This window comes from Culex pipiens, chromosome 1, assembly GCF_016801865.2.
Source record: "Culex pipiens pallens isolate TS chromosome 1, TS_CPP_V2, whole genome shotgun sequence".
Lineage (NCBI taxonomy): Eukaryota > Metazoa > Arthropoda > Insecta > Diptera > Culicidae > Culex > Culex pipiens.
Window position 1 is genome coordinate 122,059,738 of NC_068937.1, and position 14,015 is coordinate 122,073,752.

General features: G+C 44.4%; 3 protein-coding genes and 1 long non-coding RNA gene across 4 annotated transcripts; 3 read left to right on the forward strand and 1 right to left on the reverse strand.

Moving 5' to 3' along the window:
• Nucleotides 1-4,488: 4,488 nt before the first annotated feature.
• LOC120424611 (uncharacterized) lies at nucleotides 4,489-5,073 on the reverse strand. Its single transcript, XR_005606405.2, has 2 exons — nucleotides 4,704-5,073; nucleotides 4,489-4,639 (listed from the first exon to the last, which is right to left on the reverse strand). It is a non-coding gene; the product is annotated as an uncharacterized LOC120424611 (long non-coding RNA).
• Nucleotides 5,074-5,209: 136 nt separating this feature from the next.
• On the forward strand, nucleotides 5,210-7,256 carry LOC120424606 (probable cytochrome P450 304a1). Its single transcript, XM_039588766.2, has 3 exons — nucleotides 5,210-5,949; nucleotides 6,169-6,437; nucleotides 6,496-7,256. The coding sequence occupies exons 1-3, from the start codon at nucleotides 5,297-5,299 to the stop codon at nucleotides 7,119-7,121; spliced, it is 1,548 nt and encodes a 515-aa protein (XP_039444700.1). The 5' UTR covers nucleotides 5,210-5,296; the 3' UTR covers nucleotides 7,122-7,256.
• Nucleotides 7,225-11,069, forward strand: LOC120424609 (probable cytochrome P450 304a1). The gene is made up of 5 exons (XM_039588769.2): nucleotides 7,225-8,051; nucleotides 8,108-8,376; nucleotides 8,439-8,542; nucleotides 9,424-10,348; nucleotides 10,404-11,069. Exons 1-5 carry the CDS (start codon nucleotides 7,345-7,347, stop codon nucleotides 11,027-11,029), a joined length of 2,631 nt encoding a protein of 876 aa, XP_039444703.2. The 5' UTR covers nucleotides 7,225-7,344; the 3' UTR covers nucleotides 11,030-11,069.
• A 428-nt stretch (nucleotides 11,070-11,497) lies between these two features.
• Nucleotides 11,498-13,953, forward strand: LOC120424607 (probable cytochrome P450 304a1). The gene is made up of 3 exons (XM_039588767.2): nucleotides 11,498-12,196; nucleotides 12,668-12,936; nucleotides 13,001-13,953. The coding sequence occupies exons 1-3, from the start codon at nucleotides 11,544-11,546 to the stop codon at nucleotides 13,624-13,626; spliced, it is 1,548 nt and encodes a 515-aa protein (XP_039444701.1). The 5' UTR covers nucleotides 11,498-11,543; the 3' UTR covers nucleotides 13,627-13,953.
• Nucleotides 13,954-14,015: the final 62 nt, after the last annotated feature.

Consider the following 14,015-nt stretch of genomic DNA (forward strand, 5'->3'; position numbering starts at 1 on the left):
TTTTTTAAACGATTTACATTTAATCTCAGATTTGAACTTTAATATTTAAGGAACTTGTAGCACACGTATGTTTGACTATGTCAATGTCACTGTTGACATTTATTCAGTTTGCTCTCTTTTTTTTGCGGTTTTGTTGGTGTAATTAAATATAAAAAGGCTTATAAAAAGTTCATTTAACGTTTCAAATAGTTTTGTTAAAACCAATTGAAGCTCTATAATGCGGTGTATAATTGATGGCTGTAATAGTGATCTGACGATTCCTTTATCCGAAGGAGGGACGTCCAGTCATAGGTTTGGTTATTTGTTGTTTTTTTTATTTATAGTTTAATTTATTATTGATGTAATTTTAGATTCCCTCAAGATAAAATTAGATTGAAGCTGTGGCTGAGCTCCATACAAATGTTCACACACTTTCTGAGGTGGATATTATTAGCAGTACAAGAATATGTGGCAAACATTTTCGGGAGGAGCTCATAGAGCATTCCTATGATCAAAGAGCTTTTCTAAAAAAGACAGCTATTCCCATAATATTTCCTAAAACAGTTTTGACTGAAACGTAAGTTTTTCAGTTGCAATTGAATTTATTCTTTTTTGACACTTTTTATAAATTAGAGAACAGCTCGAGTTTTTAACCGATTTTCTGGAGGATTCAACACAACAAGAACAATCATTATCATCGGAAAGGTACTTTGAACAGGGCTATAGAAGCAAACCTCGAAGCAAACAATAATTATAAAATGTTTCAGACGAAAAATTGTAAATGTTAAAGATATAGAGAAAATACACAATTTATCAGCGAAGGAAGCATTGGTTGCTGTGCCAATCTTGAAAAAAGCTCGAATGGCGCAAAAAACTAAATACAAAGCCAAATCGAAAGTTTTACAACAAAAATGTCGCCGATTAAAGTCTCGTGTCCAAAGTTTAGAACAATTGTTAATTGCAGCCCGGAACAAAAATATGATTTCTTTTGATAATGTCAACTTCATGTCATCTGTATGTATAGTATTAATGAAGCCCAAACACAATTTTTAACTTTATTTCTTATTTCAAAGCAATTCGACAACAATATACTGCGTGAAATAGCATCTGTAAAGAAAGGACAAGAAGTAAAAGAGAATGTGAAGAATTTTGCTGTTACTTTGCATTTTTATTCGCCCAGAGCCTACTCGTTTGTTCGTAAAACATTCGGAAATCAACTACCACATCCCCGATCGATCACTAGATGGTATGCTTCAGTTGAAGGTAATATTATTATTATTATTTTTATATATATTTCGTTAAATTATGATTAAAATACATAAAGGTAACCCAGGAATTTCTTCTGAAGCCATGGCGGCTCTCCAGGTGAAAGCTAAGGAGGCAAGAAACCGCAACAGTCGTTTGATTGTAGCGCTCATGATGGACGAGATGGCTATTCGGCGTCAAATTGAATGGAACGAGCAAACTAAAAAGTTCGATGGGTCAGTAGAGTTTTCAGGAATGTTACCTGAAGGATTCGACGATCTAACCGCTGCTAAGGAAAGTTTGGTATTTATGGTCACTGGCGTATCAGAGTCGTGGAAGATTCCAGTCGGTTACTTTCTTACGGACTCCCTGAACACCGAGCAGAAGTCTAGCTTAGTTAAAAGCATAATTACAAGCTTGTCACAAATTGACGTACATGTCGCTTCGTTCACGTTTGATGGAACGTCTACTAACATTAGTACTGCCAACTACTTAGGAGCCAGCTTGACTTATGGTCCGGATTTAAAAACTTCTTTCCCACATCCAGTAACTCGAGAGCCTATTTTCATTATAATGGACGCATGTCACATGCTCAAATTGATTCGTAACACGTTAGCGGCTAAAGAAAAGTTTAAAACTCAAACTGGAGAAACAATTGAATGGAAATTTATAGAAAAACTAAATGATGTTCAAAACTTGACTGGAGTTCGCCTACCTGGAAGGCTATCAAATCGGCATGTGAATTTTCAAAACGAAAAAATGCGAGTTGACTTAGCGGTGCAGGTCCTCAGCAGAAGCGTAGCTGAAAATTTAATTAGGCTTCGTAATATTGAAGATTGTTTTAATGGTTGTGAGAGCACAGCAAACTTCGTAACCATAATTAATGATGTTTTTGATGTTTTAAACAGCAAACACTGTGAGGCCAAAGGTTTTAAAGCTCCAATCAACAAGAATAACATTTATTCATATTCAGAACTGTTTAAAAAAGCCGAAAAACTTATATCTACATTAAAAATTCTGCAAACACGAAAAGAACAATTAGTTTGGCATCCCATTCTAAAATCTATTAACAAAACTGGTTTCCTAGGTCTAATTGTTAATATGCGAAGCTTTCTCGGAATATTCCATCTTTATGTTGTCGAAAAAGGAGATTTGCGTGAAATTAACACATATCGATTTAGCCAGGATCATTTAGAGACCTTTTTTTCTGCAATTAGAAGTCGTGGTGGAAATAACAATAACCCCACAGCTAGGCAATTCAAAGCTGCATTTAAAAGATTAATTATCCATAATAGTGTTCGAGCATCTGTCAAAGGAAATTGCATAGATTTTGATGAAGTAAGAATGTTACATATCCAACACAAAGCTCAATTTTATCTTGATTCATTGAACATTCGTAGCCAAGTACCGGTTTCTATTGATCTAGATTACGATTTAGCGGACCTTAATTTAGCATTAAAAGATGATAATTTCCTCGAATCAGAGTTTACAACGTCAGCTACAGTCCAAAAAAATTTATTGAAAAAAGTGAAATGTGAAGAATGTTTAATGGAACTCACGAAAACGTCTCGAACAACTGCTCATAAAGATATAGTTAAAATAGCAAAACTGGTAAAATTAGAATTCAAAATTTTAGTAGGGGAAAATGCTACATTCAATGTTCCAAAATATTATCAGCGTTTGTTAAATTCGATTCTAACAAAAATTTTAAATGGAACAACCTGGTTTGAAGGCCTAGCAAATCACATTTTAGAACAGGATGCAATGAATAATCATCGAAATATGTTGATCAAACTCGTGGTTGAATTATGTTTAAGTGTTAAATTAACTGAGTATTCTAAAAGTGTAATTGAATTTAAACCAACAGTCAGGAAGAATCTTACAAAGCTTATTTTGTTTCAAGGAAACTGAATATATTTAATTTTTAGTTGAATGTTACGTGTTGTTCTAGTACAACTTTGTTTATCGGTCTAATAAATAATAAATGAGGAAATCTGTACGTAATACATGCCATTTACTTAAATATATAAGCAAAAGATGATAAAAAATTAAAATTAATTAATTTTAAGATAAAAATTAATTAATTTGTTTCATACAACCTTTCCAAAAACCCCACGTAAACAATATTGACAGCGCCGCTGGCGGTGACTTCGGGAAAGTGCATGCCTGTCAGATCGCTGATAAAACCCCATTTTTCAACGTTTCTTCACCCCCGAGATTGTGTGTGTGTGTATGTAGATGTGTATAGTTTGTGTTTATTTTTACAACCCTAACCAATACAAATAAAGATTATTTAACCTTACTATTGCTTACTGAGATCCAGTAAAATCTCTGGACGTAATATTTGAACAAACCCTATTAGGTTTTACCAGGGAGGCGACATCTATATCTCACTACAGGCAGCTCGACCACCAGATGTCAATAGAGTTATCTACGTGCGTATGTATTGCGTGTACGTACACGAAAAAAAATGAGGTTAAATTGTGTCCGGCCAGCAAAATCAAATGGTGCGCTAGTGTGCGTGCGCGAAACGTCATAAAGCTCTATTACGGCATCATACAAAAGGGATCTGTCATTTACGGCACCAAAACAAAACCAGAACAAAAGAACAACTGTTGATTACGAAACCAAAACAAATCAACTGCGCACTGTAAAAAAGTACAAAAACTTCTGGCATAAAATGGAAAGAAACTGAAAATGTATGATTTTGGGGTGATTTTTTCTCAATTTATGTGCAAAATAAACTACTAAAGTTGGGATCCTTAAGAACACATCTGGCCGATATCTTCATTTAAAGTTGTACTTTTATCACATCGACGTCGTCGTGCTATCTTGTTGCACCCGCTATTTCGACGTTCCGAGAAAAAAGCGTTTTAATGTTTGACCGACGACACGACAAGACACTCGGAGGAAAAATCTGATTGAAAATTGGTCCCGCCGTGAATCCCATGAAATCACCGTGAGCCACCAAATTCACGGTAAATCGAGAGACTCCTCGGTTTTCCCACAAAATAAAGTCAACTTGCAACACTGATCGAACTGCAATATTTACATTTTGAAAATTTATGTTTACAAACACAAAAATCCTATTTTTTCAATTTGGCTGAACATTGTTTTTGTTGAACTCTATTTTAATATATTTCTAAATTAAATCGAAATCGAATAGGATCTCCTGCTAGCCATTCCGGCGAACAGTCCGTCGTCTGGCATCGATTCCGAACATTCCGACAGTGACTTCAAGCGCACTTCTTTTTGCGAAATCAGCAGCCAGCACTCGCGTGGTACTTCTCGCTCTTGCTGACGCTTCGGTTAGTCTACGCTGGAGATTCTCTAAGCTCCGGGAACCTACGCAAGACCTTCCTTATCTATTCCAGATTGGCCGTCGATTACTCGATCCCCTCGTCGTCGGTTTGACCTTGAATAAACAAAAACTTGAGCACTCAATGTAAACAATAACAAACACGTTTTGTTTGGCTGACCATTCTGTGTATAGTCCCGAAGTTTGGTTGAAGTTGGTTGCTGGAGTCCCCCCGAGTTATAATTACAAATGTTTACGGTAGTCTAACTTGTACGTGCGTCAAACGCGTTCTGACCTGAAATCCTTTTGGCCAGTTGTCGCACTTATAGAATGATAAAAATATAAATGTTCGGCCCCACAACTTAAACGTTTTATGAATAACAACAAAATATGAAACTAAAATCCATTGAATAATTGTAAATTGCACTATCCAAGGCCAATGATTGATAGTACCTACTCTCCCAAATTGTTTGTTTATTCCTTGCACACCACCAGGCAATTTGTTTTTCGGGGACTTTAATCACCGCGGATGATCTGTACGCTGTAATACAGGTCCGCGCACTTTTATGACACATCTAAGGAAAGAGACGAAGAGCACTACTCACGTTGACCCATTAAGCGGGTTTCTTTATCAGCAGCACTCTCGTGATACGCACTTGCGAGGGGTTTATAAAAGCCCGACTGCACCGTCGAGGACCCACTTAGTTACGGTTCGACTATGGGCCGCGCGGCGTCCAGCTTCAACGTGACAAGAGTTTGGAAACTGTGAAAAAGATGTTCTTAACGCCTACCATCCTGCTGTGGACGGTTGTGGTAGGACTGGTGGCATTCCGGTGCTACCGGTACCTGTTTGGACGGCCACCCAACTTCCCCAAGGGACCTCCCAGACTACCTTTGCTGGGCGGTTACGGAATCATGCTGATGATCAACTACAAGCACCTGCACAAGGCCGCCGCTTGGCTCAGTAAATTCTACAAGACCAACATTGTCGGACTACACCTCGGAGAGTACGAAACGATCCTGGTGAACGATTTCGACACCGTGAAGGAAGTGCTGAACCGAGTAGAGTTCGACAATCGGCCGGACCTCTTCCTGGCGCGGATGCGCGAGAAGAACTTCCAGCGGCGAGGAATCTTCTTCACCGACGGCCCAGACTGGAAGGAGCAACGGTGGTTCATTCTGCGCTACCTCCGAGATTACGGATTCGGTCGCCGGTTCGACGAACTGGAAGCGGAAACCTGCTCCGAGATCCGAAACTTGATCGAGATGGTACGGTACGGGGCCAAGTACGACCACGAACGGGAATTCATCGATCGGGATGGGTTTGTCAAGTGCCCGAATGTTCTGTTTGGATGCTTTGCCAATGCATTTCTGCACGTGCTGTCCGGAGAGCGGATGGACCGCGCGGAAGCTGCACCCTTGTTCGAGTAAGTTGAGTGCATCTCTACTAGAAGTGATATCAGTGATAGGACATGGTGGAATGCTTCTGTGACGGACGGATCAGGTCGAGGAACTCTGATCGAGGTCGATAGTGATGAAAGTGAAGATCCTCCGTAAGGTTGAAGTATTGATAGACTCAATGATAGAATTATGTTTACTAAACCTCAGTGAACTATTTACTAACATAAGTCTTATTTATGCACCAGAACCGGCAGGCACGCGATGGTATTTCAGCGGCTTGGCGATGACTACGGCACCGTGCTGAGCCTAATCCCGTGGCTCCGACATCTGTTCCCCAACGGTACCCACTACAACCAAATCCGGAAGGCCAGTATGGGCGTCAACGCGTTCATCGAGACCGTAATCCAGAAAAATCTGGCCAGCTACGAGGATGGCCACGCGCGTTGCTTCCTAGATCTGTACTTCCAGGAGATGAAGAATACCGAGCCCAAGGAAAATGGATTTGGGTTTCAGTGTAAGTAAGGTTAGGTTTGCTAAGATGAGATGAAATCACCAAGATATTCCTTTCACAGATGATCAACTGGTCCTGGGCGTGGTGGACTTTTTCTTCCCGGCCATTTCCGGAGCAACGACCCAGATGGCAATGCTGTTCGAGCGTCTCCTACTCAACCCGGAAGTGCTAGCCAAGATGCAAGCTGAGATTGACGACGTCGTGGGCCACGGTCGACTACCCTCGCTGGATGACCGTATCAACCTGCCGTACACGGAAGCAACTCTCCGCGAAGCCATGCGAATCGATACGCTCGTTCCGTCCGGAATCGCCCACGTTGCCCAACAAGACACGACCCTCCGAGGTTATGACATCCCGAAGGGAACGATACTGATGCTTGGACTCGACGCCATGCACAACCAGCAGGACGTTTGGGGCGATCCGGACGTGTTCCGACCGGAACGCTTCCTGGACTCGAAAGGACGACTCGTGCTGGCCAAGGATGTTTCCGTACCGTTTGGAGCCGGCAAGCGACTCTGTGCGGGGGAAACGTTCGCGCGGAATACGTTGTTCTTGGTGCTGGCAGGTCTCGTTCAGAACTTCAACCTGCGACAGCGACCAACGGACAAGAAACCCGATCTGGGGGCAAGGTCGACGGGGGTCATCATCTCGCCGGCGGATTTCTGGGTGAAATTTGAACCGCGATGAAAAGTTATTTAAGTTATAGGAAGCACTGTCGATAATGATTAATTATTCATAAGTAGTTATTTACTAAACGTAGAATTTCGTTTAACAAACACGTATAAATAAACTCTTAATGCAATGGTTAGGTGTAGATCATGATGTGACCGAGGCAATGATAAATATTCACGAAAGAACCAATCCATAAGAAACCTTGCGTGTCACGCTCAACCATTCTATATAAAGCTAAATGATTGCGTTGTGCACCTTTAGAGTGTTCAACCAGACCAGTAATCGATCAGGTGTAGGGATGATCGCAACAATTCTACTATGCTCGCTACTAATCTGCTTGGTAACGTTCCGGTGCTACCGGTACCTGTTCGATCGACCAACCAACTTCCCAAAAGGTCCTCCCAGACTACCCCTAATGGGAGGTTACGGCATCATGCTGATGATCAACTACAAGCATCTGCACAAGGCCGCTACCCGGTTGAGTGAGTTCTACAAATCCAAACTGATCGGACTGCACGTCGGCAGCTACCCAACGGTCCTGGTGAACGATTTTGACACCGTGAAGGAGGTGCTGAACCGAAGGGAGTTCGACGGCCGTCCGGACATGTATATGGTCCGAATACGCGAGAAGAACTTCCAGCGGAGGGGGATCTTCTTCATAGACGGACCGGATTGGAAGGAGCAGCGGCGGTTCATGTTGCGATATCTGCGGGATTTTGGGTTTGGTAGGAGGTTGGAACAGCTGGAAGTGGAAACGGAAGCCGAGATTCGGACGTTGATCGATATAATCCGTGACGGGTCGAGGTACGAGCATGAACGGGGCTTTTGCGGTCCGGATGGGTTTGTCAAGTGTCCGGAGATATTTTTTGCATGCTTTGCCAACGTGCTACTGTACGTGATATCTGGAGAGCGAATTGAGCGCGCAAAAGCTGAATCAGTATTTGAGTAAGTGTTTGTAGACTCTTGGTTGAAAGCGAGTAAACAGCTAGAGTATTCTACAGTCTGGGAAGGCACTCGATGACGTTTCTGCGCTGCGGAGATGACTACGGAACGGTACTGAGTCTGATACCGTGGATCCGATATCTGTTCCCGAACGCTACCAATTATAACAACATTCGCAAGTCTAATCGGGGCGTCAACGCGTTTATTGCTACTGTTGTCCGGAAGTTTCTGGACAGCCACACTGAAGGTCGGGTACGATGCTTCCTGGATCTATATTTTCAGGAGATGAAGAAGACTGCGCCCAAGGAAGAAGGAATTGGTTTCCAGTGTAGGTTACAGTTGATCTTTTAGGGATAAGTACATTGGCAGGATTTCTTCTCTTTCTTTCAGATGATCAGCTGATCATCGCACTAGCCGATTTCTTCCTACCAACCATTGCAGCATCAGCATCGCAAGTGTCGTTGCTGCTGCAACGCTTACTACTCAATCCGGATGTCCGGATGTGTTCCGACCGGAACGATTCCTGGACTCGCAAGGACATCTCTCACTAGCTAAAGATGTGTCCGTGCCGTTTGGAGCAGGGAAGCGACTTTGCGCCGGGGAGACCTTCGCCCGGAACACCATGTTCCTGGTGGTGACAGCCCTCGTGCAGAATTTTAGTTTGAAGCAGCGGCCATTCGATAAAAAGCCTGATCTTGGGACGCGACAAACAGGTATCATCATTACGCCGGCAGATTTTTGGGTAAAGTTTGAGCCGCGCAAGTTTAAACAGTCCCAAATACTTGGTGAAAGCCCTTGAAGTGATATCACTGACCACGCCTCCAAAACAAGACTGTTAAAAAGCTTGCAAATTACGTGCTCTGCAAAACAGGGTCGTTAAAGTTTACGACCCATCTAAAGCAAGTCGACGAATAGCTTTGCAGAATCTATCGCCAACATCGGCAAAGTATTTTTTTCCACAAAAACAATTATATAGATGCTAGTTTGTCTGGTTACAAACGCCAAAATAAATAATAACAAAAAAAAACATTGCAAATTTATCGTGAATAGTCATAACTGCGAATCATCACTGATCGACCTAGGGCAACCTCTAGCGAATCTCGATGTTATCATGTTCAAACTTATTTATTCACCGCACAATACACCTGTTTTTTCGTGGATTAAGTCGCTAATATCCCCGGTGAGATAAGTGCGTTTTACAATCCCCTCCATTAAATTGGGAAGAATGCAAGAAAAACAAAACAAGATTTAACCCATTCAGCCGGTTCCATTATCAGCGCGCCAAACGGGCAGACATTTATAAAAGCTCGACCTCGGCGTCCAGGACCCACTCAGTTAGCTCCGGACCACGGACAACGGAAGATTCAAGCACTGAAAAATGATCGTGACGCCAACCGCCCTGCTGTGGACGGTGGTGGTCGGACTGGTGCTGCACCGGTGCTACCGGTTCCTGTTCGGCCGACCACCCAACTTCCCCAAGGGACCTCCGAGACTTCCCTTTTTGGGAGGTTACGGAATCATGCTGCTGATCAACTACAAGCACCTGCACAAGGCCGCCACCTGGCTTTGTGGATACTACAAGAGCAAACTGATCGGACTACGTCTCGGCAAGTACGAAACGGTGCTGGTGAACGACTTTGACATCGTGAAGGAAGTGATGAACCGGGTTGACTTCGACGGCCGGCCGGATTTGTTCATGGCTCGGATGCGCGAGAAGAACTTTGAACGGCGTGGGATCCTGTTCACCGACGGGCCCGACTGGAAGGCTCAACGGTGGTTCGTACTACGGTACCTCCGGGATTACGGATTTGGTAGGAGATTCGACGAACTGGAAGCGGAAACGGAATCCGAGATTCGGACGTTGATCGAGATGGTCCGGTATGGGGCAAAGTACGAGCACGAGAGGGATTTCATCGCGCCGGATGGGTTCGTCAAGTGTCCGGATATACTGTTTGGATGCTTTGCCAACTCATTCCTGCACGTGCTGTCTCGAGAGCGGATGGACCGAGCGGAGAGTTCCCAATTGTTTAGAGTCGGTAAAGACGCCATGGCATTTCAGCGACTAGGCGATGACTACGGTACCGTGCTGAGCGTGATCCCGTGGATCCGACATTTGCTTCCGAACGCTACCTACTACAACCACATCCGGAAGGCTAGTTTGGGAATGAATGCGTTCATTGATTCCATCGTTAAGAAGCATCTGGCCAGTCACGATGATGGCCACGTGCGGTGCTTCCTGGATTTGTACTTTCGAGAGATGAAGAAAGCTGAACCCAAGGAGGAAGGTTTCGGCTTCCAGTGTAAGTAGTTGCTCGAATAAGAAGATGTCAATACCGAAAGTTTCTTAATCGACAGACGACCAGATGATCCTCGCCGTGGTGGACTTCTTCTTCCCGGCCATTTCCGGTGCAACGACTCAGTTAGCCCTGCTGTTGGAACGCCTACTCCTCAACCCGCAAGTCCTAGCCAAGATGCAAGCGGAAATCGACGACGTTGTAGGTCACGGTCGGCTACCAACCCTAGACGATCGCATCAAACTATCCTACACCGAAGCAACCCTACGCGAAAGCCTACGGATCGACACGCTAGTCCCGTCCGGAATGCCCCACGTGGCCCTACACGACACTACCCTCCGAGGGTACGACATACCAAAAGGAACCCTTCTGATGCTGGGTCTCACCGACATTCACAACCAGCGGGACGTTTGGGGTGATCCGGAGGTATTCCGGCCAGAACGATTCCTCGACTCCAAAGGACGCCTCTCGTTGGCCAAAGATGTGAGCGTTCCGTTCGGTGCCGGGAAGCGACTCTGCGCCGGGGAGACCTTTGCCCGGAATACCATGTTTTTGGTGGTGGCCGCCCTCGCCCAGAACTTCAACCTACGACAGCGACCCTCGGACAAGAAACCCGATCTTGGAGCTCGATCGACAGGGGTTATTATCTCGCCGGCGGATTACTGGATTAAGTTTGAACCACGTTAAACCGAATCAATATGTCGCCAATATAATTTTTATCAACATACTCCACCGTTAGGACAAATTGCATCTCATTTGTTTAATGCTAATAGCACCATCAATCACAAAACACGCTTCCAGCTAGTTGAAATGCTTCCGATCGGCAACTCAAACGAGTTTTTGTGTACTTTGTATCAAATCATTTACCAACACGCGCCACTCCACCCCATGAAATGACATGTTTTCCACACATGTGTCGCAATTTGTGTTGATTTCTTGAGAACTCTCCTAGTTATGATCAATTAAAAACTCGAGCGGCAAACAACGTTGACCGTAGTGAGTTCACCTCGAGCGCGACCTTTCTCAGGTTGTCGCAGCAATACAACGTTCTTGAGAAATATTGTCTTATAGCTAAGTCAACACTTATCGAGAGTAGGACGATATGATAACAAGGTTTGAAGCGTATTTCATAAGACTTACTCCTGACGAGGTTTTCCTCAGTTTTCGCTGACGTACGTATTACGGAAGGTTCATCAAAGCCATGCTAGTAACGCCTACCATTCTCCTCTGGACGGTCACTGTCGGTCTGGTGGCTTATTATTGCTATCGATTTATCTTTGGACGACCTCAGAACTTCCCGAAGGGACCTCCCAGACTACCCCTGCTAGGAGGTTACGGAATCATGCTGATGATCAACTACAAGCACCTCCACAAAGCTGCCGCTTGGCTTAGTAACTTCTACAATACAAAACTAGTCGGAATACACCTGGCCAGCTATCCTTCGATTCTGGTGAACGACTACGACACCGCCAAGGAGGTGCTGACCCGGGCGGAGTTCGACGGACGACCGGATCTTTTTCTAGGGCGCTTGCGCGAAAAAAACTTCGAACGGCGGGGAATCCTCCTGACCGATGGACCGGATTGGAAGGAGCAGCGGTGGTTCATGCTGCGATATCTGCGAGATTTTGGCTTTGGCAGGAGGTTTGCCGGACTGGAAGTGGAAACGGACTGCGAGATTCGGACGTTGGTTGAGATGGTTCGGTATGGGGCGAAGTGCGAGCACGAGGGGGAATTTATCGCGCCGGATGGTTCCGTCAAGTGTCCGCATGTGCTGTTTGGATGCTTTGCCAACACGTTTCTCTACGTGTTGTCCGGGGAGCGAATTGATCGTTCGGAAGCTGCTCCATTGTTTGAGTGAGTTTTTTATTTTTTTACAGGCAGTGACATAACCAAACTTTCCGGCACCCTCCTCTAAACCAGTACAATGTTGCGGCCGGATCTTTTTCCGGATCTCTTCAGGAATACATCCGGCAACAAATCCGGGTGTCCGTCGAACTTCACCCGGGTCAGCACTTCCCCTTGGCGGTGTCGTAGTCGGTCGGATAGACTCTTTGTTTACACTTTGGCATTGACCCTTTTACATTGTTTTGCTGTCGGATCTTTGCCGGAAGAGATCAAAGAAAAGATCCGGCAAATATTTGTACTGTAACAATTGGACAGTACTATAGACTTCGTTAAATTTAAGGAAACAAACATCTAAAGGGTTATTATGGCTGTTGTCAAACAGCTTCTTACCTTTGAGCACCTCTTAACTTGTTTTAGTCACAAGAACCTGTAAATGAAAAGAAAAGTTTGATAACTAAACAATTTTTGTACCGTAAACAGGGTAGGAAAGCACGCACTGGCTTTCCTACGACACGGTGACGACTACGGAACTATCCTAAGCTTGATCCCGTGGATCCGACATCTATTTCCCGAAGCCACCAACTACAACCGGCTGCGAAACGCTAGCATGGGCCTCAACGCATTCATCGAGTCCGTTGTCCAGAAGCACTTGGACAGTCACGAGGAAAGTCACGTTCGATGCTTTCTTGATTTGTACTTCCAAGAGATGAAGAAGGTTGAACCCAAGGAGGATGGTTTCAGCTTTCAATGTAAGCCGTTGATAACAGTAACAAGAAACCAAGATATTAACGTTTCTTTCCACCCCCTAAACAGTTGATCAGCTGATAGTGGCTCTAGCAGACTTTTTCGTTGCGGCCATTGCTGGCGTATCGATCCAGTTGTCATTGCTCTTCCAACGTCTCATTCTCAACCCGACCGTCCTAGCCAAAATGCAAGCGGAAATTGACGACGTCGTAGGTCACGGTCGGCTACCGACCCTCGATGACCGTATCAACCTGCCGTACACGGAGGCAACCCTGCGCGAAGCCATGCGTATCGACACGCTGGTCCCGTCCGGATTTGCCCACATGGCTCAGCAGGATACAACCCTTCGAGGGTACGACGTTCCAAAAGGAACCATCCTAATGCTGGGCCTCGACGCGATCCACAACCAGCGGGACATCTGGGGCGATCCAGAGGTTTTCCGACCGGAACGATTCCTGGACTCGCAAGGACGTCTTTCACTAGCTAAAGATGTGTCCGTGCCGTTTGGAGCCGGGAAGCGACTTTGCGCTGGAGAGACCTTTTCACGGAATACTATGTTTTTGGTTGTGGCTGCTCTCGTCCAGAACTTCAACTTGCGACAGCAAGGCTCGGACAAGAAACCCGATCTTGGGGCTCGGTCGACGGGAGTGGCCATCTCACCTGCCGATTTTTGGTTGAAGTTTGAGCCACGATGAGATTGTATTCATAAATAAAATAAACGTACCGACTGTTCAATCTTTTTGCCACTCTAATTTCATCCAATTATCATTGTCGTTTTCATATTTAATAATCGCACTAGTTTGCAAGCATGTCTATGACTGGTATACATTAAGGCAGGTCATTACGGACACGCAAGATAATGTTTTCAATATTCATTTCCCAGAAGATCGACTCAACAATATAGAAATAAACAAGGTATTTCGTTGGATGAATCATATGACAATTTAACAATTCGAGAAGTTATCGTCAACTTAATGTTATAAAAATTATGATGAGTAAAGATATCCCTGATAACCCACTTACCTACAATCTTTACTTTTCAAGAACCACATTTACTTAGAGCTACTTCAAACTGCCTTGAACT

Excerpts from the sequence above, each read along its gene's own strand:
- LOC120424606 (XM_039588766.2), top strand. The coding sequence starts at position 5,297 with ATGTTCTTAACGCCTACCATCCTGCTGTGGACGGTTGTGGTAGGACTG. Across the intron at positions 5,950-6,168 it reads GAAGCTGCACCCTTGTTCGA|AACCGGCAGGCACGCGATGG; the intron begins GTAAGTTGAGTG and ends TTTATGCACCAG. Across the intron at positions 6,438-6,495 it reads AAATGGATTTGGGTTTCAGT|ATGATCAACTGGTCCTGGGC; the intron begins GTAAGTAAGGTT and ends TTCCTTTCACAG.
- LOC120424609 (XM_039588769.2), top strand. The coding sequence starts at position 7,345 with ATGATTGCGTTGTGCACCTTTAGAGTGTTCAACCAGACCAGTAATCGA. Across the intron at positions 8,052-8,107 it reads AAAGCTGAATCAGTATTTGA|TCTGGGAAGGCACTCGATGA; the intron begins GTAAGTGTTTGT and ends AGTATTCTACAG. Across the intron at positions 10,349-10,403 it reads GGAAGGTTTCGGCTTCCAGT|ACGACCAGATGATCCTCGCC; the intron begins GTAAGTAGTTGC and ends CTTAATCGACAG.
- LOC120424607 (XM_039588767.2), top strand. The coding sequence starts at position 11,544 with ATGCTAGTAACGCCTACCATTCTCCTCTGGACGGTCACTGTCGGTCTG. Across the intron at positions 12,197-12,667 it reads GAAGCTGCTCCATTGTTTGA|GGTAGGAAAGCACGCACTGG; the intron begins GTGAGTTTTTTA and ends TACCGTAAACAG. Across the intron at positions 12,937-13,000 it reads GGATGGTTTCAGCTTTCAAT|TTGATCAGCTGATAGTGGCT; the intron begins GTAAGCCGTTGA and ends CCCCCTAAACAG.